Source organism: Cynocephalus volans, chromosome 2, assembly GCF_027409185.1.
Source record: "Cynocephalus volans isolate mCynVol1 chromosome 2, mCynVol1.pri, whole genome shotgun sequence".
Lineage (NCBI taxonomy): Eukaryota > Metazoa > Chordata > Mammalia > Dermoptera > Cynocephalidae > Cynocephalus > Cynocephalus volans.
This window is the reverse complement of record NC_084461.1, coordinates 39199632-39226471: the sequence shown is the minus strand read 5'-3', so window position 1 is coordinate 39226471 and position 26840 is coordinate 39199632. Positions and strand designations below refer to the sequence as shown.

General features: G+C 39.5%; 2 protein-coding genes and 1 long non-coding RNA gene across 7 annotated transcripts in view; 1 reads left to right on the top strand and 2 right to left on the bottom strand.

Annotated features, from left to right (window-relative positions):
* NIM1K (NIM1 serine/threonine protein kinase) overlaps nt 1–10485 on the bottom strand; it is a 64378-nt gene extending 53893 nt beyond the window's left edge. Inside the window, exon 1 of the mRNA XM_063088113.1 lies at nt 9838–10485. The gene's annotated coding sequence lies outside the window, so the exon portion shown is untranslated. The remainder of the gene's footprint in view (nt 1–9837) is intronic.
* The window catches only part of LOC134371100 (uncharacterized), a 38053-nt gene continuing 21283 nt past the window's right edge, over nt 10071–26840 (top strand). For both annotated transcript variants that reach the window (XR_010022698.1, XR_010022699.1), the window contains exons 1-2: nt 10071–10400; nt 13013–13117. This is a non-coding gene — a long non-coding RNA (uncharacterized LOC134371100). The remainder of the gene's footprint in view (nt 10401–13012; nt 13118–26840) is intronic.
* Nucleotides 19411–26840, bottom strand: part of ZNF131 (zinc finger protein 131) — a 38677-nt gene continuing 31247 nt past the window's right edge. For all 4 annotated transcript variants that reach the window (XM_063088111.1, XM_063088109.1, XM_063088112.1 and 1 more), the window contains 2 exons: nt 21871–22001; nt 19411–21202 (listed from right to left, as the gene is read on the bottom strand). In XM_063088111.1, the coding sequence (XP_062944181.1) occupies nt 20516–21202; nt 21871–22001 (818 nt within the window). In that variant the 3' untranslated portion in view covers nt 19411–20515. The remainder of the gene's footprint in view (nt 21203–21870; nt 22002–26840) is intronic.

The window sequence follows — 26840 nt, the reverse complement described above, 5'->3', positions numbered from 1 at the left end:
GCCCGAGGCAGAGGCCAACCAAGGTGGCGATGCTGCACATGAAACACTAACTCCAACCACCCACACAATTTACAAAGAATGCACCGCACCACTCCCAACCAGCCTAAGGCAGGGGTCCTGATTAAATTATCTTATTCTCCCCACAAATATTTACATGTGAGATTATTTACTCAAATATTTATTCAAAAGAAAATTCAGAAGATGAGGATTTTTCTCTTGATCAAGGAGGACTTTATTGCTAAATAGCTCAAGGTCACACTCTACTATGTCCTCATCAAGAGAATAATTTAGAAAAACATTTTCTCTTCTCATATCTGAAAGGTTTGTAATGGCAAAAAAGTATATTTGGCTTAAGAAATATAAATGGCAGTTTTATTTTGTGCCATAAGTCCTCAGAATGCTCTTAGGCCAAATCCTATCTTAGCATTGTACCTCACATTACAGTGTTCATCACTCACACAGAGGCAGCCTTAAAACTTGCTTGTTGATAATCTTTTCAAATAAAAGTCTCTGGCATATAAAACGTGTACTTCTCCATTTTTTAAACTGTTCCCAGTCCAGTTAGTTCTCATGCCTCAGTGTTACAGCTCCCCTATACTTCCTCTTCATACAGACCAGCTCACTCCAACTCATTCGTCCATTCACACTCATTTCTCTCCCCTGCAAACTCAGCACTCCTCCTGCCTGTACCACACAGGCATTCACCAAGTGTAAACTTGGCTTGTTATTTATGTTATGGTTGTGCTCCATCTGTCTTATTAATAACCACTACTTAATGAGAGCCTATAATAAATAGCAAGTGCTTAATAAGTAGGGTGAACACAGAATTTATCATTCAAACCAAGACACTTTGGGGAGTAGAATGGGGTGCAATTAATAGTCACACTGGAGCAACAGGTGTAAACTAGGGCTGTCCTGACAAACTGGGACATATGGGTGCCCCATCAACAAGTGATAGTGTGGTAGACGTTACTGTAGGCTGGCTCATCAATGCCCTTATTAACTCTCTTTTCCTTGCCTTGCCTTCTTCTGATATAGAGACTAGAAAGTCCAATTTCCCTTTCTCCCTCACAGAGATGGGTAGCTGCAAGACATTTTTGGCCAAATGAGGCCTTTGTGAGGGGTTTCTGATAATTTGTGCTTTCTTGTTAAAATGGGAATGTTGCAGCTAGCATAGCTCCTTTCCCTTTCCTCCTGTGTGGAATTAGTATAGTAGCCACCTAAAGACCATGAAGTGGTAAATATGAGGGCAAAAGGATGGGCAGCAGAACAAAAAGATAGGAATAAACTAGGTCTCCAATGGTAGCTAAAACATAACTATCAATTGCCTATCCAGACTTCTTCTGCAAGAAAAATAAACATTTAGCTAAATAGAAAAGTTATTTTGTTACATGCAGCCAAAAGCATTCTTGACTTAAAAAATATCTTTTATTATTTTATTCTTATTAGTTCATACATATTTTCTTTGATCATTACAACAGCCCTAAAAGGTGTCTGCTCTTGTCACCATTTTTGAGATGAAGAAACTATACTTTAGAAAGACTTCATAACTTGTCCAAAGTTACATAGGCAATATATGCCTGAGTTTGATTTCAAGCCCAGACCTGCCTGACCTCAGAGTCTATGCTTCACACACAACAGATGACACTGCTTCACCTAGTCTCATGGGCAGGAGCTTTGTGTCACAGGCAATCCCCACCGACCAGATGTTGCTAGACAGTAGGAGGATAATAAATAGATCATTTCCCCCTCTACTTCCTTGCCCTCACCCCTACCCTAAGCAATGTGAGGTTTCTACTCTCTTATTCTATTACGGAAGATGACTCCAAAATAGAGATGAAATGTTCAGTTTAGCAAACATTCTTTTTTTTTTTTTTTAATAAAAGATGACCGGTAAGGGCATCTTAACCCTTGACTTGGTGTTGTCAGCACCACGCTCTCCCAAGTGAGCTAACTGGCCATCCCTATATAGGGATCTGAACCTGTGGCCTTGGTGTTATCAGCACCACACTCTCCCAAGTGAGACACGGGCCAGCCCCTAGCAAACATTCTTTATAAGCACCTGCTTAATGGTACAAGTTATTCCCCAGAAACAATGTAGATATGACTAAATCTACAACTAGTGGGAAAAGGTAGATATATAAACAGTTAACTTAAATATAAGGGACAAGCGCTAAGCTAGCGATAGGCACAGAAAGGGTGAGCCCCTGAGAGAGGACACTTCGAAGGGGATGAGGTGGAGGAATTTGCAGGTGTGATTAAGCAAGTATTGAAAGTAGGAGAAGTAGGTCAGGGAAACAGAAAGTGAAATGGGAGTGGGTTTTTTTTTTTTTATGTACTATTGAATTTGAGACAATATAATGGGTGGAAAAATCTGCACCTCTGTGTTCTACAAGAGCTCAAAAGCTGTTGATATGTCTGAGGGGTACTTGGCTAAACTTGAAGTTCAAAAAAGTTTAAAGGCTTTTAAAAATTCTTTATAATTAAAAATGATTGGAGTGTATTTTAGTAGTCAAGAATGGAACTAATCTTCTGTATTTGAATCTTAGCCTCTGTCCTGATGGGCAACTTTCACGTAATAATCTAGCATGGAACAAAAAGTTTTGTCGATTTGCACCTCTCCCTGAATACTCCAGCAGTGAGACAAACGGGTGAAGCCAAGAGTCTACTGACTTCGCACTGCTGTATTGCAAACTTTAAATTCTGCCATTTGCAGCAACATGGATGAGTCTGGAGAAAATGATGTTAAGTGAAATAAGCCAAAGAAAGAGAAATACCACATGTTCTCACTCATAACTGGCTGCTAGGAAGGGAGGGAGGGAGGGAGGGAAGGGGGGAAGAAGAAAGGAATGAAGAAAAGAAAGAAAGAAAAGACCACACAATACATTGAACTTTCAGAAGGAGAGAACAAACCTAAGGATACTAGATTTGGGGGGGAGGGAGGGAGGGGGTTTGGGAAGTGATAGGTCAGGCAAAGAGCGTAAAGAAATATCACGATTTGTAAGAATAAATATGCTAATAATAAATTTAAAAATTAAAAAAAATTTTTTGCATCCTGTTTTCTAGTTGTTAACCAACTCAATTGTTTTAGAGCTTTGGTAAATCTCTACTTTCCTTGGCAGATGGCAGTCACCAAACCACACACAGTGTCATGGCTCTGATGTGCTCTACGGAGAGGGTGACTCTTAAGGAAGTCTGAGCTCAGGCCAGACAGAAGTATTGCTCTTCATCTTCTGAATCTCTCAATCCAAAGCCAGCCATCCAGCCCACACTCCTCTGAAGAGCTTCTCTCATTCCTGGGGAGATAGTAATTCTGCAGCATGTATAATACGACAGAACACAAACCCACTAACACAAATTTGTCCCAGCGTTCCATGCAGTGCTTTCAAGAGGTGTGCGTCTTCATTGGGGCTGCTCAAGGCTTTATTTTAAAACCCTAAATACCTTGCCAAGTGGCTGTTTCTGGCCACACATGTCCTGTGTGAGTCAAGCAGGTTGTGACTATCACATGTTGTGGAAGAATCAAATTGGGGCAGCTCTCCCAGGAGGAGTCGGGGGAGACCAAAGCAGCCCAAGCTTCCAGGAAGTGTCTGCACACAGAAGCCTTCTCACCGGCCTCCCAGTCTCACCTAATCCCTGAGGTTTCAAGGAAAAACCAAAACATCAGGCCCACACTCCATGTGGCTTCTGCTGTGCAGCTGGGGAGACCCACACCTCCAGGCTTGGTGGTCCCACCGAGTCACGCCCCACTTCTTCCATTTTGGTTCTTATCCATATCTTTCCCATACTCCTCCATCATCTGTTCACACAAATATTCAGTCATTCTGTTGTGGTCCATGCTTTTCAGGTGCCACCTCCTGAATGCTTTTACTGTATAGAGAAAGATAGGGCCTGTCTTAGTTGGGGGCGGGGGCTTCTGACATTCATCATGAGAGGACTTCTCTCTACATCCATCCAAAGCCCTAAGGGTCCAGAAGGAAGAGTTGACTTCTCAGTGCATCAGTACTTACTGAGAACCTAACTTGTAAACTCTGTGTTAGGATTGATACACAAAAGCAATACACCATACTGAAGAATATTGAATGTTCAATAGCATGGAGAAAAGCTCAAAATACAAAGATAAATGGAAAAAGCAACACGTAAAACTGTATGTACAATATTCCAATTTTTTTTTGTTTTTATCTACTAGAAAACAACCCTCTGAAATGTTAACCATGGGGACCTCTCTAGCTGGGATTATACAAGGGATTAGAGATAGAATTATAGATAATGATTTCTTTCATTTTAATATTTATTTTTATATTTTTGACAATTATACCACCAACAATGACATTTATTGGGTTCTAAGAGCTTTACGTGAATTAGCTTAATTCTCACAACAATCCGAGAGGGTAGGTCCTATTATTATACCCAAGAAAGTTGAGGCCCAAAAAGGTTCAATAACTTTCCCAAGATCACATAGTAGGTGAGTCACACAGCCAGATTCAAACCCAGTAGGCTTGACCACTATTTCTTGCTGCCTCTGGAATATTGGAATATGTATTGTTTTATAGTATATTTTTAATAATATGTTTTATAATAAAATATAATATTTATTTATAATCTTAAGGAAAGTATTTTTTTTAAAAAAAACAAGACAAGGTAACCCAGGAAAGACAGGAGGCAGAGAGAAAGAATGAGTGTTTATAAAGGAGTCAAGAGAGATGGTTATGTTCCTGCTGAGCAGCTGTGTGATCCCATGCTTAACATCTCTGGATTTGTTTCCTCAGATGTAAAATGAGAGGTTGAACAAATCTATGCTCTAAAGAAATATTTACTCTGCAGAATACCAATAATCGACATGAAAGGTCATGAAATATAGATCATCATTTTAGACTTGGCCATCACATTTTTGATTAGGCTGCAGCAAATCTGCTGTCTTTGTGCCTTGATTTATGTTTCACAACCAACATGTTCCATAAAGAAAATGCACTGAGTATTAAAACTATTAGTAAGGCTAAGGGTATGATTCCTATATAAACAAGAGTAGAGACAACTTTTTTTTAAAGACAAAAAAGTGGTGAGAAAACAGAAACGGAATGTGAAATGGACTGGCAGCACTCATGGTTCCAAAGGGCAGCAACCAAGTCATTCCCACTGAAAAGTCTTTGTTTGATGTAACCCATAATAATCAACATGTGGCAAGGAAAAGTAACCAATAAAACAAAACAACTTCCCAAGTACGTCTATCTATAATTCCCCAGAAGCGAAGGACACGAGTTTCTACATGTCCTATATAGGTAAATATAATCCATACAAAGTGAATCCATACTTTAGTGAAATTTCATAAAACAATGAAAAATATCCCACAACGTTCCAGAGAGAAAAAATAGATTTCATGCAAAGAGGTCAGAATCAGAATGGTACTGAAATTTTCAGCAATACTGAAAGCTAGAAAATAATTAATCAAGGCTTTCAGAAATTTGCAGAAATTAATTTCCAACCTAGAATCCTATACCTAGGCAAAGGATCAATTAAGCGTGAGAGTACAATAAAGACATTTTCAGACATGCAGGCCCTCAAAAACTTACTTCCCATAATCTCTTCTTAGGAAGCTACAAGAGGAGGTGGTCCATAAAATGAGAGAGTAAAGCAAAAAAGAAGAAAACAAGAGAACAGGGACAGCAGGGAATGCACAGAGAAGGGAAGAAAAGGGAAATCTCAGAGTGCCAATGTGCGTCAAGGCGAGAAAATAACTGGTTCAGATCAGAAGACTGAGGGTTCCATTTTGGGGCAGGGGCTAGGAAGGAATTAACGATTGTCTGGTGCATTTCATTGTGAGCAAAATACTAAGGAGAGGTGTTTTAATGAGCCATTAGAATATTTGGGAAGAAGCAGCAAAAGGATCCTAAAAATTAAGCAAATGAGAAAAGAATTATTTTTCTCCAAAAAAGTACCAAAAAAAAAAAAAAAATCATAGTTCTCAACTTGAATCTACAGTGAACGATAATTACATGGTTACTCAATATTTACTCAATAATTACAACATTAACTCAATATCCATTAATTAAAATTGTGATATTATTTAGGAGAGATACTGAAGGACTGAGAATTTTCCACTGTGGTTTGTGCAGTCCCCGTCCTCTGCAACTATTCCTCCTCACTGCCATTGTACATGACTTTATCCCCTAACTCTTCCTCCCCATCCCTATGTATAAAATCCAAATTAACCAAACAATGGCTGCTCATCTGCAAGAACAATTTTTTCCTCCTCTAAGAGCCGTCCTTGAACAACCATGTCTGAAACCAGCTGAAGTTTGGCTGCTCTGGCTAAAGTCCTATGAGACGTTTAGCCCTCTTTCCCTAAGCTGGAGGCTGTTAGGAGCTTTCTCATGCCTGGCATTTTCAAATAAAGCGTTTTGCTTATGGTGCTCTGGCTGATTTTCTTCCCCAAACTAAATTGCAAAAATGGAGGAAGGGGAGTGGAAGGGATGGAGTAAGAGAGTTATATCCTCACCTATAGTTAGAGTAAGTCAATAGATTCTGTCCATAAGTGACAAACCAAGAACCAGCGACATAAGCTAATTATTTGGAAATAAGGAGGTAAGTGACCAAACAGCTAAGAGCTGAAAAGTATCTGGGGAGTGGAACTGTTGTTTTTGTTAAAATATTTTAATATGCTCTAATTCACAAAATTAGATAAATGGGCTATTGATAACAATTTAAACAATTTTTAAAAAGTAAAAAAAAAAAAAAAAAATTTAAGTTGCCATTACATAATCAAGTTGAATCTATAAATCATCTCAACAAAATGATCCCAACAAGTAGAGATGTAGAAAACCTCTTGATGGCCTAAGGATTGGGAAGAAAAGGTCTCATGAGCATCTAGTTTAGCAGCCCTGGAGATGGGGGAGCAGCCTTAGCTGGCATCACAGGGAAGACAGGAAGACAGACTGTTCCTGGTCCACTGCTCAGGCCTCCTGTGGATTCTCTGAGTAAGTCACAGGATTTTGCTAAATAGGGTACCCTAGGGCTTTCTGGAAAAGTGTCAACATTCTCTGTGGAAGATAAAGAGTGAAGTTCTTTTTAGTGTACTGTTCTGCAACTTGGTTTTTTTTTTTCCTGTGGAACTCTCTTTACACAGCCCATTTTCTCTTTTATTCCTTTTCCTTTAATTTCTTTCTCCACATTTGAGACCCCTTTTCCTTACAGTGTTATTTTTCTCTCTAATCTTACATTCTTTCCACTGTCCTCACCCTGTTTCTCTGCTCAACTAGACTTTCTCTAAGTGTTGGCTGATACTCAAGTTCAGAGACCTGCCAGGTGATTTAGACTTTTGTCTCAGTTTTCCAAGTGGTTAGCTGAAGTCACTTGTCTTTTGAACGCAACTTGTCTGTCTGTAAAACTGGTTAATATTCCTCAGGATGCTGTATGATAATGGCTGAGCTAACCTTACAGTTCTTGAGAGAGTAATTTAAGAACTGTGACATGCTTAATTCAAGTCGTAGATGGTTGTCTTCACACATAATTTGAATATTTTCTTCTTCTCTCCTGAAATTTATAACATCAGTTGTAGAGAACTTTTTCTAGAATGATAATAGGAAATGACAAGATATAGAATGAAGCCAATTTTATAAAGGTTATAAAATTGTTTCTTTCAGTTTTCTGTTTCTTTCAAAGACTGAAAGAAAATCAACCAATGAATTAAGGGTCTTTAATTCCTAGAGGAATACAGTGATCAGATTCAAAGAACGAAGTTAGATTTAACAATATATTTTAATTTTTAAGTACCTCAAAATGGAACCATATTTGTGGGTGAAAACATTAACCTTCTAAGACAAAGTCTTTGTTTTTCCTCTTTTAAAATTAAATCTGAGGCTTTCAAATTTTCCAATCATATGCTATCAGTGTATAACATTGATATATAGGATTCAAAGCTCAGGAATTGTGCATGTGTAAAAAATTATGGTTCTTTAAAGACAGCAACATTTGCTGATAAATGTATTTGAAATGATACTACTGCTTGACCCAAATTAAGTTTTAAATACAACCCTAAGGCTAAACAGAGAACATAAAGGGCTTTATGGCCAACTGTAGTTATTACCAGGGAATTTAGATTTCATACAAACCTGCCTTTATTTTAAATGCAGTTTAGTTGTTTTAAAAAAAAGCACACACCTCAAACCAAATATCCAGTCCACATTTTTTCCTAACACAGAAGGAGGCCTCTCTGAAGGTTTTTCCAGGCTTACCACTTAACAGTGGTCAAGCCAAAAATAAATCCTGAGGTTTACTAGGCAAATTTAACCACACACCAAATACCAGTCCATGGAGAGCTGGATTCAGCCTTTTCTCCAGTAGCCTCTCCCAGGACCCCCACCCACATTCCCCCATCTCCAAATTAGAAAGCTAATTAGGATTCCAAATTTAAATGCTCAATGGAGAGGGAGATCTGGTCCCAGGCCAGGATTCCTTGAACATCAAACAGTCCCCTCTGTCCTCTGTTAGTGCAGTGAGCTGTGGGAAGAGCTGGGCAGCATGACTGTCTGGGGCCGTCTGACTTGCTGAAGGGCAGTGTTTACTCTCGTTTGCCTGAGAGGGAAGATCTGTTGCACAAATTGCAAACCTCGAAAAGATAAAATTAAAATAACAACAACAACAACATGCCTTGGGATTTTAGTACTCTAAGGAAAAGAAAGAAATACCTTTTTATAAGCTCAGTTATTACCATGGTGACATGAGAGCACATGAGGAGGTCCCCTCAAGAACAGTTCCTGGTTCCAGCCAGGCAGCCTCTCAATAGTGCAGGGAGACTTCTTCAGTTACCATGGCAACAAAAATTAGAAGTGCTTCTGCAACACTAACAGAAACCATCTTCTGAAGCGTTTCTGTGAATCACACTGAATACTGGTGATGCGAGCATGTGTGATACCTATTTGTCAAACATTAAAAATAAAATTACCATAAACGAATACTTGTTTCAGAGTCCCATTTGAAATATTAACTTGGAATAATTTTTTTCCTCTGGTTTGTTTCCCTTTTGAATTCCCGCGGCCTCCAGTGCACACGCGATTTAATTTCCAAACTTGTCTGAATTGCACGGGTGAGAGCTTAGAACGTGATTCATTCGCTCTTATTTTGAAACTGGAGGAGGACTGGGGTGGGGGAGGGTGGGACTAACAGAGAGCCCTCTTGTCTGCTAACCTCGGGAGGATGAAGACAGGGGAGGAAAGGGGGAGAGACGAGGAGGAGGAGGAGGGAAAGAGGGGAGGGGAAAAGGAGAGGAGGGAACGTGCAGACGGCAGAGCCTTCGCTGCCGCTGTTAGGACCAAGAGCATCTGCCCAGACGTGACAGAGCACCCGGGAGCTGATCAGGACCGGTATTTTAAAGACCCCACTGCGATCTTTCCCTGGTCGTATCGGCGAGTCCTCAAGTTCCTAATAATCCTAGGGGGATCGGGGAAGAGGGGACAACCGTCCTTCAAAAGAAGCGCCTTCCTCGGGGGCGCGTGGCGGTGCGCCGGTGGGGAGGTCAGGCGGGTCCGGGTCCTTGCTGCCCCCCGACAGACGGGGCTGGCGCCTCGGGGCTCTGGTCACTCGGGAGGCGCTGAGCCGCCGTCCTCGGCTCCCGTGTGGGCGCCGCACAGGCACGACACGGGCACACGCGAGCGCGCCGTCACCCGGGGAGGGCGCCCCGGGAGCGCCCAAGCTTGTCCTGGCCCCACTTCACTGCCACCCTCCCCCGGGACCCGTGTCTCCCTTTCCTCCTCGGGTCGCGGGCAGGAGAGGCGTCGCCTCGCAGCCACCCCGCTCTGCCGGCTGCAGAGGGCGGGCGGCGAGCGCCGCGGCGCTGCTTACCTCCGCGGCGCGGCGGGCTGGCGGGCTCGGCGGCGCCCGGCCGGGCGCTCGGGTGCGGTGCGTGGGCTCCCGGGGCTGTCAAGGGCGGCTGAGCTGACGGACAGAAGCTCCGGCAAACCCCGCCCGCCGGCCGCGGCTCAGCCTCCGGGACCGAGGCGCCCCGCGGCGTTTCCCGAAGGACCAATCCGGAGCGGGGGGCTGGCCCGAGGGGGGAGTACCAGGGGGGCCGGTCGGGCAAGGGGACTCCGGCCGGGACCTCGTAGGCCGGTTTCTATGGCAGCCGGGAGGGACGGGCGGGGGAGGGGATCGAGCGGTGCGGGGACACCCGTTGAAGACACTCGGCGAGGGGGTTTGGGTCTGCCGCAGAGAAGACCCCTCCTAGTGCACGCATGGGAAGAGGGGACAGAGCCGAATGCGGGTTGTCACAGCTCCATGAACTTTCGCCTGGTGCTGAGCCGCTCCAGCTCTTGAGCAAGGGTTTCCGTGTCCTTGGGAGACCGCGACCCAATAATCCTCGCCACAGAAAGGGGGTTTCCAGAAAAACACCGTGGCAGCTCCTCCAGGTGGGTCTGGCAGGGGTTGGGATCTCAGAAAGAAGTGCTAATGCCACCTTCTGCCTGGATTTCTCGCGTACGTCTGGCCTGGTTCCCCTGGTGCCACTTAGTCAGTGACTCCCTAATCTGCCTTTTACCAGCTATGACTGTCCTGCCAATGATACGTGCCAAATATCATTTTTCCAGTTTACAAACAAGGAAGCCAAGTCACTAGATTGAGTGTAGAGCTGGGAACGTGATTCACGGAGTACTTAGAGGAGGAAACTGAACTCAGGGAGGTCGGTTCACTTAGCAGGGGTCACACGGCTGGTTAATGGCAGAGCCAGGGCTAGACACCCTAAGTCATGTTCTGTGAGCATTCTTTCCACCTCCTCCTGCTCCCCCCATCCTGTATTCGTGATTACCAGGGCAATATTTACAAGAGCAAAAGTACTGAAGAGAAAAACAACCTATGTCTAAAATCCTTTTATGGTAGAAATTATGAAAACCAAAGATACCTTTTTTGCTATTTGCCAGGTACTATAATGAATACTTTTACAAAGAATAACTAATTAAATCCTCACAATTTATGAGTTAGGTAGTTATTACCATCCCTGTTTGGAGAGATGAGGAAACTAAGGCCCAGAGAGGTTATATGACTTACTGGAGGTCACACAGCTGTTGAATGCTGGTGCTAGGACTCAAACCCAGGCAGTCTGACTCCAGTCGGTGCTCTTACTACTCTTTGCTGCCTCTTGTGTGATGATTAAAGGGGTCAGGAACAGGCAGGACAAGAAAGAAACCTTGGACAGCTCCATGCACTGGCCTTTGGATTGTCAAGAAAACCAAAAGAACCTGGAAGGATTTCTTTCTTCGTTTATCAGAGTGATCATCTATTTGTGTAGGATAAAGTTTCTCTGTGAGAAAGGCTTGTCTTTAAATGGAGGCCCTCTCCTCACAAGACAAGAGGATTTTTTAAAAAAAGAGATTAATCTTTAAAATAGTACATGCCACCAGTATATTTTCTTTCTTTCTTTCTTTTTTTTTTTTAAAGATGACCGGTAAGGGGATCTTAACCCTTGACTTGGTGTTGTCAGCACCACGCTCACCCAGTGAGCAAACCGGCCATCCCTATATGGGATCCGAACCCGTGGCCTTGGTGTTATCAGCACCGCACTCTCTCGAGTGAGCCACAGGCCGGCCCAGTATATTTTCTTTCTAAAGCAATAAATACTGGGTAAATCTTTCCATATTTTTAAAGATATAAAACACCGCTTGGATCCTACAACATGACAATACACAAGATAAAATTTCATAGGGAAATTGTCTAGAAACCAAGAGCCTCAAACTCCCAACCTGACATAGACTCTCTGTTGCACAGGCCCTCACAGCATGCTCCCATAGAGCACCCACAGAGCACAGCTGATGATAGATTCTAGTGGCTTAAATGGTTACTGAAGACATTAGGCTATCACAGAAACGGAAAAGTTAAAACTGAGCATTAGAAATCACTTCTAATGTCCATTGGCCAGATTCCATTGCAGGAGCCTCACTTCCATTTCTCTTTTGGCCATGATGCTGGGGCCTGCTCCCTTCAACTCAGAACCTTTTCTTCATGCTTCCCTTCCCCAGAAGTCCTGGGACCCTCCAGCCATATAAGACTGACTCCACAGTTGATTCTCTTTACTTGAAAGAAGTGTTGTTTTTTCTCCTAGAAAGGACCAGTCAACAACAGGATGATTACAATGTAATAGTATATAGAAGTTAAAAATCCTTGTTTTGAATAGTATGAGGAAATATTTTCACCATATTAAATGAAAGCAAAGTTACAAAACAGAATAATATAAATTTGTGATATGTATGACTGGAAGGAAGTATACCAAATATTAGAAATGTTTTTTGTTACCTGGTGGAATCACAGGTGATTTAAACGATCTTCTTAATACTTTCCTGTATTTTTTATATCTTCTACAATGGTGGTAAGTATCAGAAAAATATTTTAATGTCAAAAAAATGTTATTCTCCAGAAGAATTTATGAAACTGTAAGACCTATAAAGACAGGATAGGTAGTTCCATGGTTCCTTGGAAGTTTATTAAAATTTAGTTTTCTAGCCCTGCTCCTCTATGTTGGCAGGGAGGAAGACAAGTACATTCTCAGAAACAACATCAGATAATTCTCATGCAGGAGGTACTTGGTCTATACTTTGAGAAACATTGATGGTGGCTAAAAGTTCAGACTTTTGAGTCATAGAGCAACACCTTGACTCTCTACTAGTTGTATGACAGTCTCTGATTTCAAGCATCTTTTAACCTCAGTCTTCTCATCTGTAATCTGGGATTGTTGTGAAAATTTAACCTGGGGTCAATGAGCTTGGGGGGTGGCAGGGAGGATCCCCCACTGAAATTGTGTTAAAGTATGCTCCTTTCGTCACAATATCTCAGTAGTTGGGGCCCAAAGATGTTCAGAACTCCCTCTAATAAGTGCTTTTGCACTTGGTGCTATTCAAAGGCTTATCGGGACATTCTACTCTCATATTCTGGTCATTAAGTAATCTGGCACACTGAACCCCTACTGAATGTGAATGTGGGCCATTCATGGGGTGTCTCTACCTTCACTACTCCTTCCTTCTTCCTTCTGTAGGAATATTTAACAAATATTGGAAGAAGATGCAGAGCAAAAGTTTTCTAAGACTGCATACTCCTGTAGAGTTGAATTTGTAACTCAAAAGAGTAAAACCTGTTCCAGGTAAATTCATTTTATTTATCTTGTTTAGGATCTGTGTGCTACCTGAATCTGAGAATTCATGTCTTTCGATAATTTGGAAATATTCTCAAACAATATCTTTGAATATGACCCTGTCTTGGTCAGTTTGGGCAACTGTAATAAATTACCACAGACTTGGTGGTTTGTTTTTTTTTTTAAAGATGACTGGTAAGATGATCTTAACCTTCGGCTTGGTGTTGTCAGTACCAGGCTCAGCCAGTGAACGAACCGGCCATCCCTATATAGGATCCGAACCTATGACCTTGGTGTTATCAGCACCACACTCTCCCAAGTGAGCCACGGGCCGGCCCTGACTTGGTGTTTTAAACAACAAACATTTATTTCTCCCAGTTCTGGAGGCTGGAAGTCCAAGACCAGGTTCTGGTAAGGTCCCTCTTCTGGGCTACAGACTGCCAATTTCTCATTGTGTCTTCACATGGCAGAGAACAGAGCTAGAGCTCATTAATCTTATTCATGAGATTAGTCTATTCTCATGACCTAATTACTGTATCTCTCAAAGGCCCTGCCTCCTAATATCATCACATTGGGAGTTAGGATTTAAACATGCAAATTTGGGGGAAACGCAAACATTTAGTCCAGACCCCTTCCAAGCTTTATCTTTCTTCCAGGAACTCCTATTGGACATTACATATGTCAGACCTTCTCATTCTATCTTGTCTTTTTTTCATATTCTCTAGAATTTTACATTTTGTGCTATATTCTAGCTAATTTCTTCAGATCTATCTTCTATGAAACTAATTCTCTCTTGCACTATATCTAATCAGCTGTTTAACCAGCACACTGACTTATAAACCTTGAGAATGCAAATGTAATCAGAGTGCCAATTTCAGCATCTTTCACAGCAAGAGGGTCAATAGTTTAAAACTGAACCGCTTATGTACAACAACTAGTCTTTATCAAAATCTCTTTTTTCTTAACTTCATGATAAACTTTTAAGAACTAATATTTCTTGTGCTGAAATATTTTATGTGAGGTTCTGCAGTTTATTCTTTCTTATTTCTGTTAAATTCAAGTAAAATTAAAATGAAAGAATTAAAACTAGCACGGTGGTCCTGTTTTTAAAAGTACTCTCTCTCTCTCTCTCTCTCATGTGTACATGCACATGTGTGTGTGGAGAGATATTTGGAATAATATTCATCTAATGTTAATAGTTATTTCTGATCAATGGGTTGTTGGTAATTTTACTTTATTATTCTAAACTATGTGACTCTTTCACTTTAACAGGAGTAATTTAACCATAACAACAAAATGAAAAAGAAAAAAGGTTGTAAACTTCAGTGACTGAGTGAGGGGCCACTACTTCTCCCTCTGACAGTCAGCTTAAATTCTATTGATATTCTGGGTACTTTAGGTTAATTTTCCTGCCTCATCATTTAGTTATTAATGTTCAACACTAAACTTCCTTCGTCAAGTTAAAATACAACAAATTTAAAAAAAGGAACCAGAAAGAAAAAAAGATTGTGATATTGACAAAGGCCACAGTGATTTTCATTATGAAGTTTGTGTTCCTAAGATTCTCAATATAGAGGTAACTATGCTACAAACTTTTCTTGAATATGAAGCAAAGTATAGGAATTAGTGTGATTCTTTCTCATGATGGCATTTGAGTATCATTTACAATTGGACAAATGAAAAACAGCTGAAGACTCTGGTCTCATTGATAGTTTAGCAAAATTACCTACTATGAAAAGTTCTAAAAATCAAATTTGAATCAGTTACCTTTGTTTGATTTTAGTCTTTAATAATAAGCACTATTTAATTTTGACTAGGTTCTGTATCTAGTTACACATCCCTTAGATAACTCTTATTTCGCAAGACACAGTTACTGTTCTAATATAGCTAGTGTGAGAAGCCCTGATCAGTGCAATGCCAAAGGATGGACACGGAGACACCAGGTACTGTGAAGCCAGACTTTAATGGTGGTCTTGCAAGATTGGGGATCTGATGAATAGGCACACCTGAAATGGTTACATCGAGCAATGTATTCCCTAGTGTGCAAGTCCCTCCCCCAGTTCCTCATTAGCTCAATACTATGGATGTACAATTTTCCCGAATGTAACCCAAGTTTTGTTACTTCCTTATAAGGCATTTATTGTCCCCTTTCCTCTGGCAGAAAGGGGTGGGCCCAGGATAAGCCTGCAAAAAAGGCCCACCAGAAGTCCCGAGGAGGAAGAAGAACCAGGAAGTAAAAAGAACAATGTGACCAGCCACCATCCTGAGAAGTCACCCTAGGGAAAGTGTGCTTTTAGGGGTTATCACATCACAAGTTAGTCAAGCAACCCTTGTTAAGCTATTCTTGAAAATGAATCACTTAGGCTATTTTCCCACAGCTAGTCTACCAGACTCCCAAAACAGTTTGTGATCAGCTATTCTCTTAAGTGAATTCATACACTGGCATTTGCTTCTCAGTTGGTATTAGTTAACATTGTGTCTAAAGTATATTTGAGTAACTCAAAGGAAGCAAAAGTAGTCCTAGCCAGTAATTCTGATTTGCAGGTTTTTTATTGTTTTCTAACATTTCATGTCTTTGTGGCATTTTCATTTCAAAAATATTATAAAAGCAGTTAGCTACCGAGAATAAGTAGAATGTTCTTTTTTGGTTCAAAAACCCCCCAGAACTGTTGTCTTAGTCCAATCCACCAGAATGAAAGGCTAACATGAACAACAGGTAAGAAGATATTTCTAGAGTAGCATCTGGCTACACTATAAAAACCAAGAAGTCTTCAAAAAGGTGCATTTCACCGGCTAATCATCTATGCTTCCTTGAAGTGCCTTGTGTCAGTTGTTCTACAAGTGTAGTCCCAGGACCAACGGCATCAGTGCTACTAGAGAACTTGTCAGAAATGCAAATTCCTGGGCCCTAACCCAGACCAACTGAATCATCAGCCCTTGGTGTGGGGTCCAGCAATGTGTGTTTTCACAGGATTCTGATGCATGCCTAAGTTGGAGAACTATTTTCTGGATGGTATAGCGACAGGGCAAGGAGATACTGAAATGCGATTTGCTGCATATCTGACTGGCTTTTCTGATCTCTTGTCCCCTCCACTCCCAGCCCCATCAAGGGCTGGTTTACAAAAAGAAAATGGGTGTTTATGCTATGCTTTGTGCAACCCAATGTTGTCAACTATAAAGATATCTCATAGAGCATTAACTACTTTAGTGATCAAGAGTGTCCAGCTCCCTCAGTCTTTACTAGCTGTTTCTCATCTTCTCCATCTCTTTGTTTCCTCCATCTATAAAATGATAGCTAATGATATAGAGGTCATTGAGATAACTAAATGTAAAGTGCTCGGTATATAAGTGATTCATAAATGGTATTATGTTATAATGAAATTTTTGTTTCACAGGCTACATTTTGGTACAAATATCTAGGTGGGGATTGCTTCAATTGAATAATTATAAGGGTCATGTTTACAGTGTATTAGGTTGAAAAAAGATATCAAATTCACATGCTGCTTTCCTATTTACCATCTCAATAGGATTAATGAAGTAGCATTTATGGGTCACAGAGTAGAGTTTTAAGATATCCTGTTAACTTCAGAGTATATTTATGGTAATGACAACCCCTGCATTTATGGTTTTAAAGCAACACAATTTTGGCCTCTAAATTTAAAGGATCTCATTAATTGGTAGAGATAAGGGTTGGATAGTTCTAATTCCTGCTGCTTCTCATTTGAATCCTTTATGACAAATTCTGTAAGACCTATAGCACAGCTCAGTACACTACACATGAAAAACATTCAGCCTAGATCTCTCTCCTGATGTGATTAACATAAAAGTCAGTGTTAACCTAATGAATTCAAAGCTATTGTTTTCTTCCAACAAAATCAGGCTAAACTTTCAAAGTCAGGCATGAATGCCTTAAAGACCATATAATCACTTGTTTAAAACAATCAACCCACATTAATTGAAGATATGAATTAAATCCACTTGATTGGCGAATACTTTACATTTATTTGGGCCTCACTCTTTGGCTTATTAAGCCTGTTGGCATATTCAAAGTATAAAAAGGCTTTCATGAACACTTCTAATCCTGAAATCTTTAATCCCAAATTGGAGATGGTGGGCACAGAAGTTCTCAAATTTCAGTGGAAGTATTTCTACGTTCAGTAGTGTATGAAGAAAAAAAAAGTAGTGCATGAGGATGGCAGTCTTTTTAAACTAGTATAAGACTACAAAAGCCTTGTTTTTGTACATATCAAAAAGATTTCTAGTTTTTAAATGTATTGGTATTAGAGTTTAGTTTTCTTTTGAATCTCACATGGTAGGTTTGATAATTAAAAAAAGACAGTTGGTCTTTGTCCTGGTTCCTAGCACAGATCTTCTAAAACCCTTGGAATTTCCTGGTGATAGGAATCTTTCGTTATTCATAACAAGCCTCTTTTGACCTTACCAGTTTATCCTAATGAGCTGACTACTGGCAGGGAGCCCCCAGATAGCTTCAAGATGGGGGCAGGTCACCAGAGGAACCAACCTCTAGGGGGGAAAACTATCAGCCCTATTGCGAGACCTCCAGGGAAAAGGGCTAGATTGAGTCCAGTCACCAATGGCCAATGATTTAACGAGCCTACATTACAGAACTTCAGTAAGAGAGCCTCCGAATTGAACACATCAACATGACTGTGTTGGCTCACCAAGTAAGGGCCTGGAAACTCCTCCACACCCCACCTTACCCTATGCATCTCTTCCATTTGGATGGTCCTGAGCTGTACCCTTTATAATAAAGCTGTAATTAATTTTAAGTACAGTGCTTTCCTGAATTCTGAGTTGAGTTATTTCAGCACATTATTGAACTTGGAGGGTGGGAGGTGGTGGAAACTCTAAATTTATAGTTGGCTGGGGAGAAGTTTGAGTACCCTGTTGGCTCTATTCGTGGCTGGTGTCTGAAGTGGGGATAATCCTGTGGTACTGAGCCCTTAATTTGTTCTCAGGGTAAGGGTAATGTCAGAATTGAATTGTTGGGCACCCAACTGGTGTCAGAGAATCCTTGTTGGAACAGTTGGGTAGGGGAGATAGAAGTGCTTTCTCCAGTATACCTGGTATTTATTTCTATGTTATGATTGACACTGCACACTCTACTGTCCCAACTATCATACTGTGCACCTAGCTTAAAACTCCAGTAGGAATAAAGTGGGGGAACAGCATAGGAATATCCAATTCAGTACTTGCAGCAAATATACATCAGTTTTTAATAGTAGTTTTGTGTTATATGTAAGAGCTTTGCAAACTATCAAGTGCTATTCAACGTAAGATTTACCATCAGCGGGTAGTTTTCTTCTTTTGCAATCAAACTTATTGGCATTCTGAGCACACTGATAACTTTTATACCTTTTGGAAAAAGGAAAATGAACTGTACCTGCCCCTCAAATCTGTCTTGTAAGCCTTGCCAAATATGAAAATGCAATGACTTCAACACTTTGATGTGCCTTTGCCCCTGACTTCTACCCTGTGGTCAGAGCTCTTGAAAGATTAGGTTTAAAAATAAACCTTGTTTCATATGGTGGCTTAAGGGCACAATACGAGCTATTTTCAGCATTCAAAATTTGCTAGATACTAAGTAGCAATTTACATGTTACTGTCTGTTCAGGCTTTTTTTTTTTTTTTTAAACTATGACTCAGGAACATAGGACAGGTATACTAAGGCAAACTGAAAACTCAGTGTGATATAATTTAATTCTATTTTCAGTATTTTCTAACTTAAAAAAGTATAAATAAGCTTTGAAGTACCCAACTGCCAAACAGAGGAGGCATTCATACACTTATTTTGATTTTAAAATAAGAACACAACCTCCTTATTCCTGTATATCTAAATCTGTGACTTCTCCAATTGAAGGAAGCCATTCTCTTTAGTATATTTCGTAAATATGATACCATCAGAATTACCAAAGGGTATTAGTAGAATTGATCTTTTAAATTTAACACAGTAAGTGAAGTAGTATTGTTTAAATAGGCTCTACTAAAAAAATTTCTTTTGCTGTTGTACCCCTCATGTAAGAACTACAAAGAACTTCCTCCTTCATTTTCAGCTGACTCTTGGGGACTGGAGATGTATACTGAGAATTTTATATTTCAATTTGTGAATCAGTCATGTTAATACAGGTGCATAAAGATACAACAAAAAATATCCCTGACCATATGTCAACTTCCACGCTGGTAGAAAAAAAAAGAGTCATGAACACATAATTTTAAAGTTTACTTTAAAAATGCAAATATTTCCCAATATTTAACAGGTAAAGAAAATAGCATATTGGTTTGTTTTATGTGGTTGTTATATTTTATTTTCCAAGTAATACTGATTAAAAATATTTACACATCTACTTTTAAGTCCACAGTTTAGCACTCTTATTTGTATGGCTTTAAAAGTTATAGCACAAAATCTTTACATTAAGGATTGGGGAAAAAGATTCCATTCAAAACAAAGCCTGATAATTATATATACATTTCTTTCTGTACTTTAAATACATTAATTTTTAAATGATGCTTTTCTTTTTTCATCTGGTGGTAAAATACTAGTGCAACTTTTCATCAAAATAAAGTTTACCACAGATGTAAATGAATCTTCCCAATTGAAAATGGCCCTTCAGCTGCCATTACATGAAATTTCTCGACCTAACTTAAGTGAAAAAAAATTGGTGGTTGTCCTTATAATGCAAAAATACACAGTACTATAGCATCACCTACATTTCTCCTTAGAACAAAAACTTTGAAAGAACCAGAGATGCTTTACAGAAGTTTAGTTGGTTTTGAAAAGGCACATGGGTGTTTTTATTTTATTTTTTTTAATTTAAACATTCTAGAAATTTTGCCACCACAACTCACTCTGTTGCAGAGATGGTACCTGTGACTATTGGGGTAGACAAGAAGATGCTGTTAAACTAAAGAAAGCCAAAAACCAAAATTTAACTGCACAGTAACAATGCACTTTTCTTCATGCAGCCTTGTGTATCCTATATATTCAATTTTCTAACATGCATTAGAATACATAAACTTGTATTCTAATGATTTTATGTTTGATTTTACAATATGGAAAAATTTTGAGAAAGGACATGACTTGGGAAAGAGAAAAGGGAGAACCCTTACCACAATGAAAATACATTCGTACCCAACTGTATAATAAGAATATAATCCATTTAAATTTCCAGAAATATACTTCTCAAAGCTCCCCTTCATTTATGGGAAAGATTTCTCCTCTGTGGCATTAAGTGGGGGGAGGAGAATCAGTTTGTTTTGATACAATCAGTTCAGCACAACAGGAAATAGTTTAACTTTGGTCCACTTGTCTGTTAGCTTAAGGACAGTCACACTGCCCAAAACCAGTTCAAAACCTCAACATATAAATTTAAAAATATATTCGTTATTTCATTCTAACACTGGCAGAGCTGTTCTGTCGCCATTTCCTGCCTTTTCAGTTTGAGTATCTACTGTTGGTTTGGTCTCTAAACCCTCAGCATCTTCATGATCTTCTCCAGCAGCCCCAGCAGCATCTGCTTGGCTAGGCTCTCTCTCTTCTTGGTTCATGATTTCAGGGGTCACGTGATCCAAGTCTGCTTCTAGAAGCTCAGTTTGTACTTCCATTGGCATCTGATTTACCCGTTCAACATGTAGCTCCTCTACATGTACTTCAGTACATTCTTCAGTCTGAATTCGACCCACTTCTAGATAACTCACTTGGACCTGCTCTGGAAGCTCACTCAAATGTGAATCATGCAGTTGGCTATCCTGAAGCAGATCTGGATGGACTTGTTCCACAGTCACTTGTGCTGAATCCACCTGGACTTGAAGCAATGGTAGCACATGCACCTTCCCAACTTGTTCTATAATAGTCATTGATGTCACAGGTTCGGTCTGCACATGTGTTTCTACTGAAAGAACTTCTTCAGTTACTAGACGTTCTGAAATATTGTGAGTATCACTGAGATGCCTCCTTAATTCATTTCCTTGCATAAACCACAAATCACATAAAGTACAATGGTTGGGTTTATCTCCAGTGTGGATTACCAAGTGATCTTTGAACTGGTCCCAGCTGTTAAATACACTGTTACAGACCTGAAATAACCAAACGTATGAGGTTAACAAATACTTCTATTCAAACTGAAAGAACTATGGATGCATGCATTCTCTGTAAGGAAAAAACTGAAGATTTATTCTGAAAATGTTATGAATATGGTATCCACAATATAATCTCTATTCTAAGCTATTCCAAAATTCTTTGGTTCATTTGGTTTTTTAGCTGATATAGCTAAAAGCTAAAATACATTTTGGGAAACACTTCAATATTGCCTTCATTGTTTAAGCATCATATAAATTCTAGGAATATAAAATAACAATATTGTAATTTCTCCTATGGTTCCATTTAGAACCATTACAATACTTGGAATAAAAATACACTAATCATGGAAAAACAATTACAGCTGTTCTGTTCCCCTCCCCCCGAAACCTGAATTCTAATGATTGCTCTCTATTAAGAAATAACCAGTTTAGACGACCTATTATTTTGGACATAATTTTTATTGACACTGGTGTCAACTAGGATGCAGTAAAAAAGAAGCTATTTTAATCCCCCTTATAAAATCAAGACAATGATGTTCTTTACTCTCATTTTTTCTCCCCCAAACTGGCAGCTATACACCTTTGCTTGAGACTTTGCTACCTTTCATTTTTAATGATTTCAAACAAAGATTTCTTTGTTAAGGACAGAATACACCCATACATACCTGGCATTCATAAAGCTTCTTTCTTCCCTTTTTTGCCCCTACTCCAGTTTGGCATGCAGTGAGGTGACATTTGAGGGTGCTATTTCTAGCAAATCGTTCATGACAATTTGGACACTCAAAAGGTTTTTCACCTATATGAACAGGAAAAAATATATTGACAAATTAAGAAAAATAGCAAAAGCAAATAATTTTAAGACTTTGTTTTTTCTTTTTGGTTAATTTTAATAGCACATTCTTACAAGGGGGAAATCACAACTTATAATTCAAATGTTTTCAACACTTCTAAAAGACTATTCCTGAGTTAGCCATAATAAGATTTAGTGATTATTATAATTGTATTTTATGCTCTGACGAAGATAAGAAATAAAATTTGAATCTGTTCCATGTTTCTGCATTCCTTAAAAATTTGTTTATTTTCTCTCAGATAAAATTCATGATCTCTATTTTTGGGAAACGCGTCACTATCCTTTCCACAAGCACTTTTTGCACACTTACCGTGTGACACCATGTGCTAGGTGATGAAGATAAAAAGATTAAGCTGTCCTTTTCAAAAACTTCAAATCAAAGGCCAGGGTATGAGGGTGAAATAAATGAAAATAAACAGATGCAATGCACTGTAGAAGATCTGATAAAGAAAAGAGAGGCATGAAAAATGTACTGCAGCAACACAAAGGGCTATCTGCTTGGAATGCAATGAGAAGGAAAGGAAAGAAGAAAGTTTATTCTAAGGAGAGGCACAGAAGTGTAAAACAGCATGGTAGGTGAGGAATAAGAAGGGAAGAATCAATAGACTCTCAGATCTCTGGCTTAGAATACCAACCAGGATAAAGAACACAGGACACAGATGTCCATTTAGATTTGGAGTGAGGTGTGCTGGGAAAGATTACAAATTCAGTTCTGTGTCTGCTGAGTTCAAGGTACTCAGAGCAGAATGGAGGAGATGTCTGATAGACAGTTGCATAAACAGTTCTGGAGCCAAAGAGAGGGTGGACTGATATATAGATTAGGGGTTATTTTAAGTGGTAATAAAAACCTTTGGTTTGGATAAAATTTCTCAGAGTATATTGTGTGAGAACAGAATCAAGGACAGAACCCAGTGAAACACCAGGTTAAAACAGCAGGCAGATGAGCCAGCAAAGAAAACAGAAATGCAACAGCTAGAAGTGGAAGGAAAGAAAACTGGGAAATCAGTCAGTGGTGTGGTGGGATCAGAAGCTGGACTTTACTGTGGGATGAAAAGTCAATGAAAATAGTACAGAAATTCTTTCAAGGCCTGGAAGTAAAGAAGAGACATGGCTAGAGGAGAGCAAGTCAATAAGAGGGTTCTTTAAACCTGGAGAGACATCATTATCTATTTATTTGCTGAGGGGAAAGGAGGTAGTGGAGGAGGAAATGAGGAGTGGGAATGACAGCTGGGACACTGCCTTGGAGGAGACATCAAGACATGGGATCCAGGACCAGCCTTGAAAAAGAAAAGGGAAATCTCTTCCTCTGGAATAAAAGAGGAGACAAAGATAGACGCTGCTACAGGGGACTTGAATACTACAGTGAAGATGTGAAATAGCAATTAGGAAAAGAAACAGATAAATTAGACATCAAAGGCTCTAACCTAACTTAAGATCTGAGATAGATTTTCTCCAGCTGTGCTCAGCAACTAGGGAGAGCAGGAGTAAATGACTGCAATAATTCCAGAATGGAAGGTTTTTATTTTTTGTTCTTTTTACAAGCAAGTGGGGTCCCTCTAAGCAAGGAAATGTGCTTAGAATATAAGAAAAGGTGACAAATTGTAGACAACCAGGTCCAGATAAAATAGAGATGTCAGGAATGGGGCAATAAACTGGGTGAAAAGGGATATGGAATGACTGGAAAGTAAAATGAGGCAGAGTACAAGAACAGTTAGGAAGAGAGGAAATTCAGGGACAGAATGATACCTGTAGAGAAGAGAACTAAGATTTCAAAGGTGGAGGCCCAGTGATGAAGTTCTAGATGTGACCCTCATTGTTAAACAGAATAACACAGCCAAGTACCTTTTAGGTATATATTATTTTCCCGTTAAAACAATTATAGCTTATTTTGTATAATTTTCATGTAATGAAAGAAGACCCAATGAGTCTCTCTTAATGAGAGAAGACCCAATTACCTGGAATTAGAGGCTGACTGGTTAGCTCAGTTGGTTAGAGCATGTTATAACACCAGTCAAGGGTTCGGATCTCCTTACAGCCACCAAAAACACACACACACACACACACACACACACACACACACACACACACACACACACACACACACACACACACACACACACACACACACACACACACACACACACACTCTCTCTCTCTCTCTCTCTCTCTCACTCACTCTCTCTCTGATCTAGTAATTTTGCTCTCAAAAATTAAATTACTTGAACATGTGCACAAAGATATACACATATGTGTACAAGGATGCTTACTGTGGCAGTTTGTTAACAGCAAAAGCCTAGCGACAACTAAAGGTCTATAAACAGGAGTACTTAATTATGGTATACCCATAAACTGAAACACTGCAGTCACAGCAAAAAAAAAAAGTATTCATAAATGTTTCATATATTTTAAAAAAAGATTCCAGTATAAATGAAATGGCACAACACTGCATTAGCACCTGCTCCTTTTTGTTCTTCCAAAAGCATGCATGCATGTGTGTGTGTACAACTACTTGAAAATACAAGGAATATAGCTGGAAGAATGAACAAGAAAATGATAGCAGTAGTTGCTTCTAAAGGGATCTACTTAAGTAGAAGAGACTCACTTTTCACTGTATGCCATTTGAGCTTTTTCTATTGAAAAAAATTCGTTTAGTAAGCCCAGCAAAACCTAGAAACAGCAACAAATTAATTCTACTACTTTAGATGTGTGGACAGTACAGTTTTCAAAGTGCTTTCGCCATTTTCTTATTTGTCACAATCCTGTAAAGTAGGTATCATTATCTTTATTTACATAGACAAGGAAAAAAGCCCAAAGATAAAGTGACAGTCAAGTTTATCAAGCTGGCAAATGTCAGAACTGGAGCCAGAATGGAATTCTGATTTCTGAACCCACATTCTTTCTATGATTCCATACCACCTGTCTTGGAAATTAGGGAGCAGCTATTTGAAAACGTGATTAAAGGTCAATCAACTCTAGGTTCTCTTTCACACTGGGTGTCCCACAGGTATATCTGTCACTGTGGTATTTTCCCGCACCCCCAAACTGCTTACTCTTCTATATTTTTCTGAGTTAATATCCTCTACTCATGTAGCCACCCAAACCAGAAAGCTGCAAGTCACCCCCTCTTTGACTCCCACACCTCACTGATCACCAAATCCTGCTGATTATGCCTATTTAATATTACTCAAATCTCCATCCCTTTTCCACTATCACTGCCTTTACCCAACCTCCTATTCTGGTGTAGATTACTCCAACAGATTCTTCATAAGACCCCCCTCCGGTCTACCTTGCCAATCATTTCTCTAGAAAATAAATCTGATGAGACTGGTTCCTAACTGAACTCCTTTAAAATGACCCAGAGTCTTCCAAGATAAAATGTGAACTCATTTACAGCACTTATGAAAATAACTACATGATTTCAACCTCATCTCTTATCACTCCCCACCCCTCCAAACACTTGCAGATCCCCCATGTGATAGGTGTGAGCCACATGGTCAGCCCTTCCAACCTTTTTGGCCTCATCTCCTGTCACTCCCCTATTTGGACTCAATCCTTCAGCCATAATGCACTATTAGCAGTGCTCCAAATAATTCACTTCCTCTCATTCTTCTATGCCTGTGTATGTTTCATTTCCTTTGAGCGGAATGCCTGTTTCCAGGCTCCCTTTTCTTTGAGAGTCACAGGGTAAATTACCCTTAGGAAGCCATCCTTGTCTCTTCCACAATAAACAAGCAGCTCAGGCAGGAGTTCCCATAGGATTCTGCTTACCTCTATCAGCACTTAGCCTGTCACACAGCGATCATGCCTGCTTGTCCACCCAAAATAACTGTGAGCTCCTTGAAGGCAGGGACTCTAAAACTGCTTTATATCATGGCCTAGCAGGATGGCATTATTATTACTATTTTCCAAATGGAAACAAAATAAATTCAAAATAAATAACAGCTAGAATTGTGCAAATCAAGCCGTAGATTACAGTGCACACTTTAAGAACATACAAGAAATCAAACCATTAAACTAATAGACATATGAAAAATATAAAACTGAGTGGGGTGTATTAGGTGTTTTGAGGGAAGGAAACGAACAAGATTGTCTCCCATCTTCACACTTTGTTATAAGGGAAAAATGATCCATCTTTTATTAACTTAAATACAATGTAAAACTGCTTATTTATGCTCTTCCTGAATTCACTAAGTCATTGAACACATCTAAAACTGTCTTGACACCAATTACTAGAACAGTAATTGACTGAAGTTAAAAGACAATGAAAAGTTCAGTTTGCTTTATGTGCTAAACTGTTTGTCCAATAGACATAAGTTATGTCACATCATTTAGAAGGCAAAGACATGCAAGATAATGTACTTTAGCCCTATTCTGCTGTTCAATCCCAAATAAAGCACAGGACCTGAAAAGCACATTTTGAAACTTCCAAGATGGTCTGTGTTGTCCTATTTTCAAACAGGTAAAAGTTGCTAGGTAATGTTTTACAGAAAAGACAATTGATGCTATTTTCACATTAGTAGGAAATAATATAAAAGCAACTGATTATCTGCTGGGATACTGCGAATCTCTATCAAAGTTTGCTAGTTACCTACTAATGTTTATTTACTGTGCTGCTAATCCATCAATACTTTTGCAAAATTAATCCAGTTACCACAAAAATGTTCACCAACAGACCATTAAAAAAGATAAAATACTTGTTTTTTAAGGGCCAAAAAATTCAACCATAGGCAGTTTTCAAATATAAAACACATAGATGTTTCAAATCAGAAAGCATTTTCCCAAAAG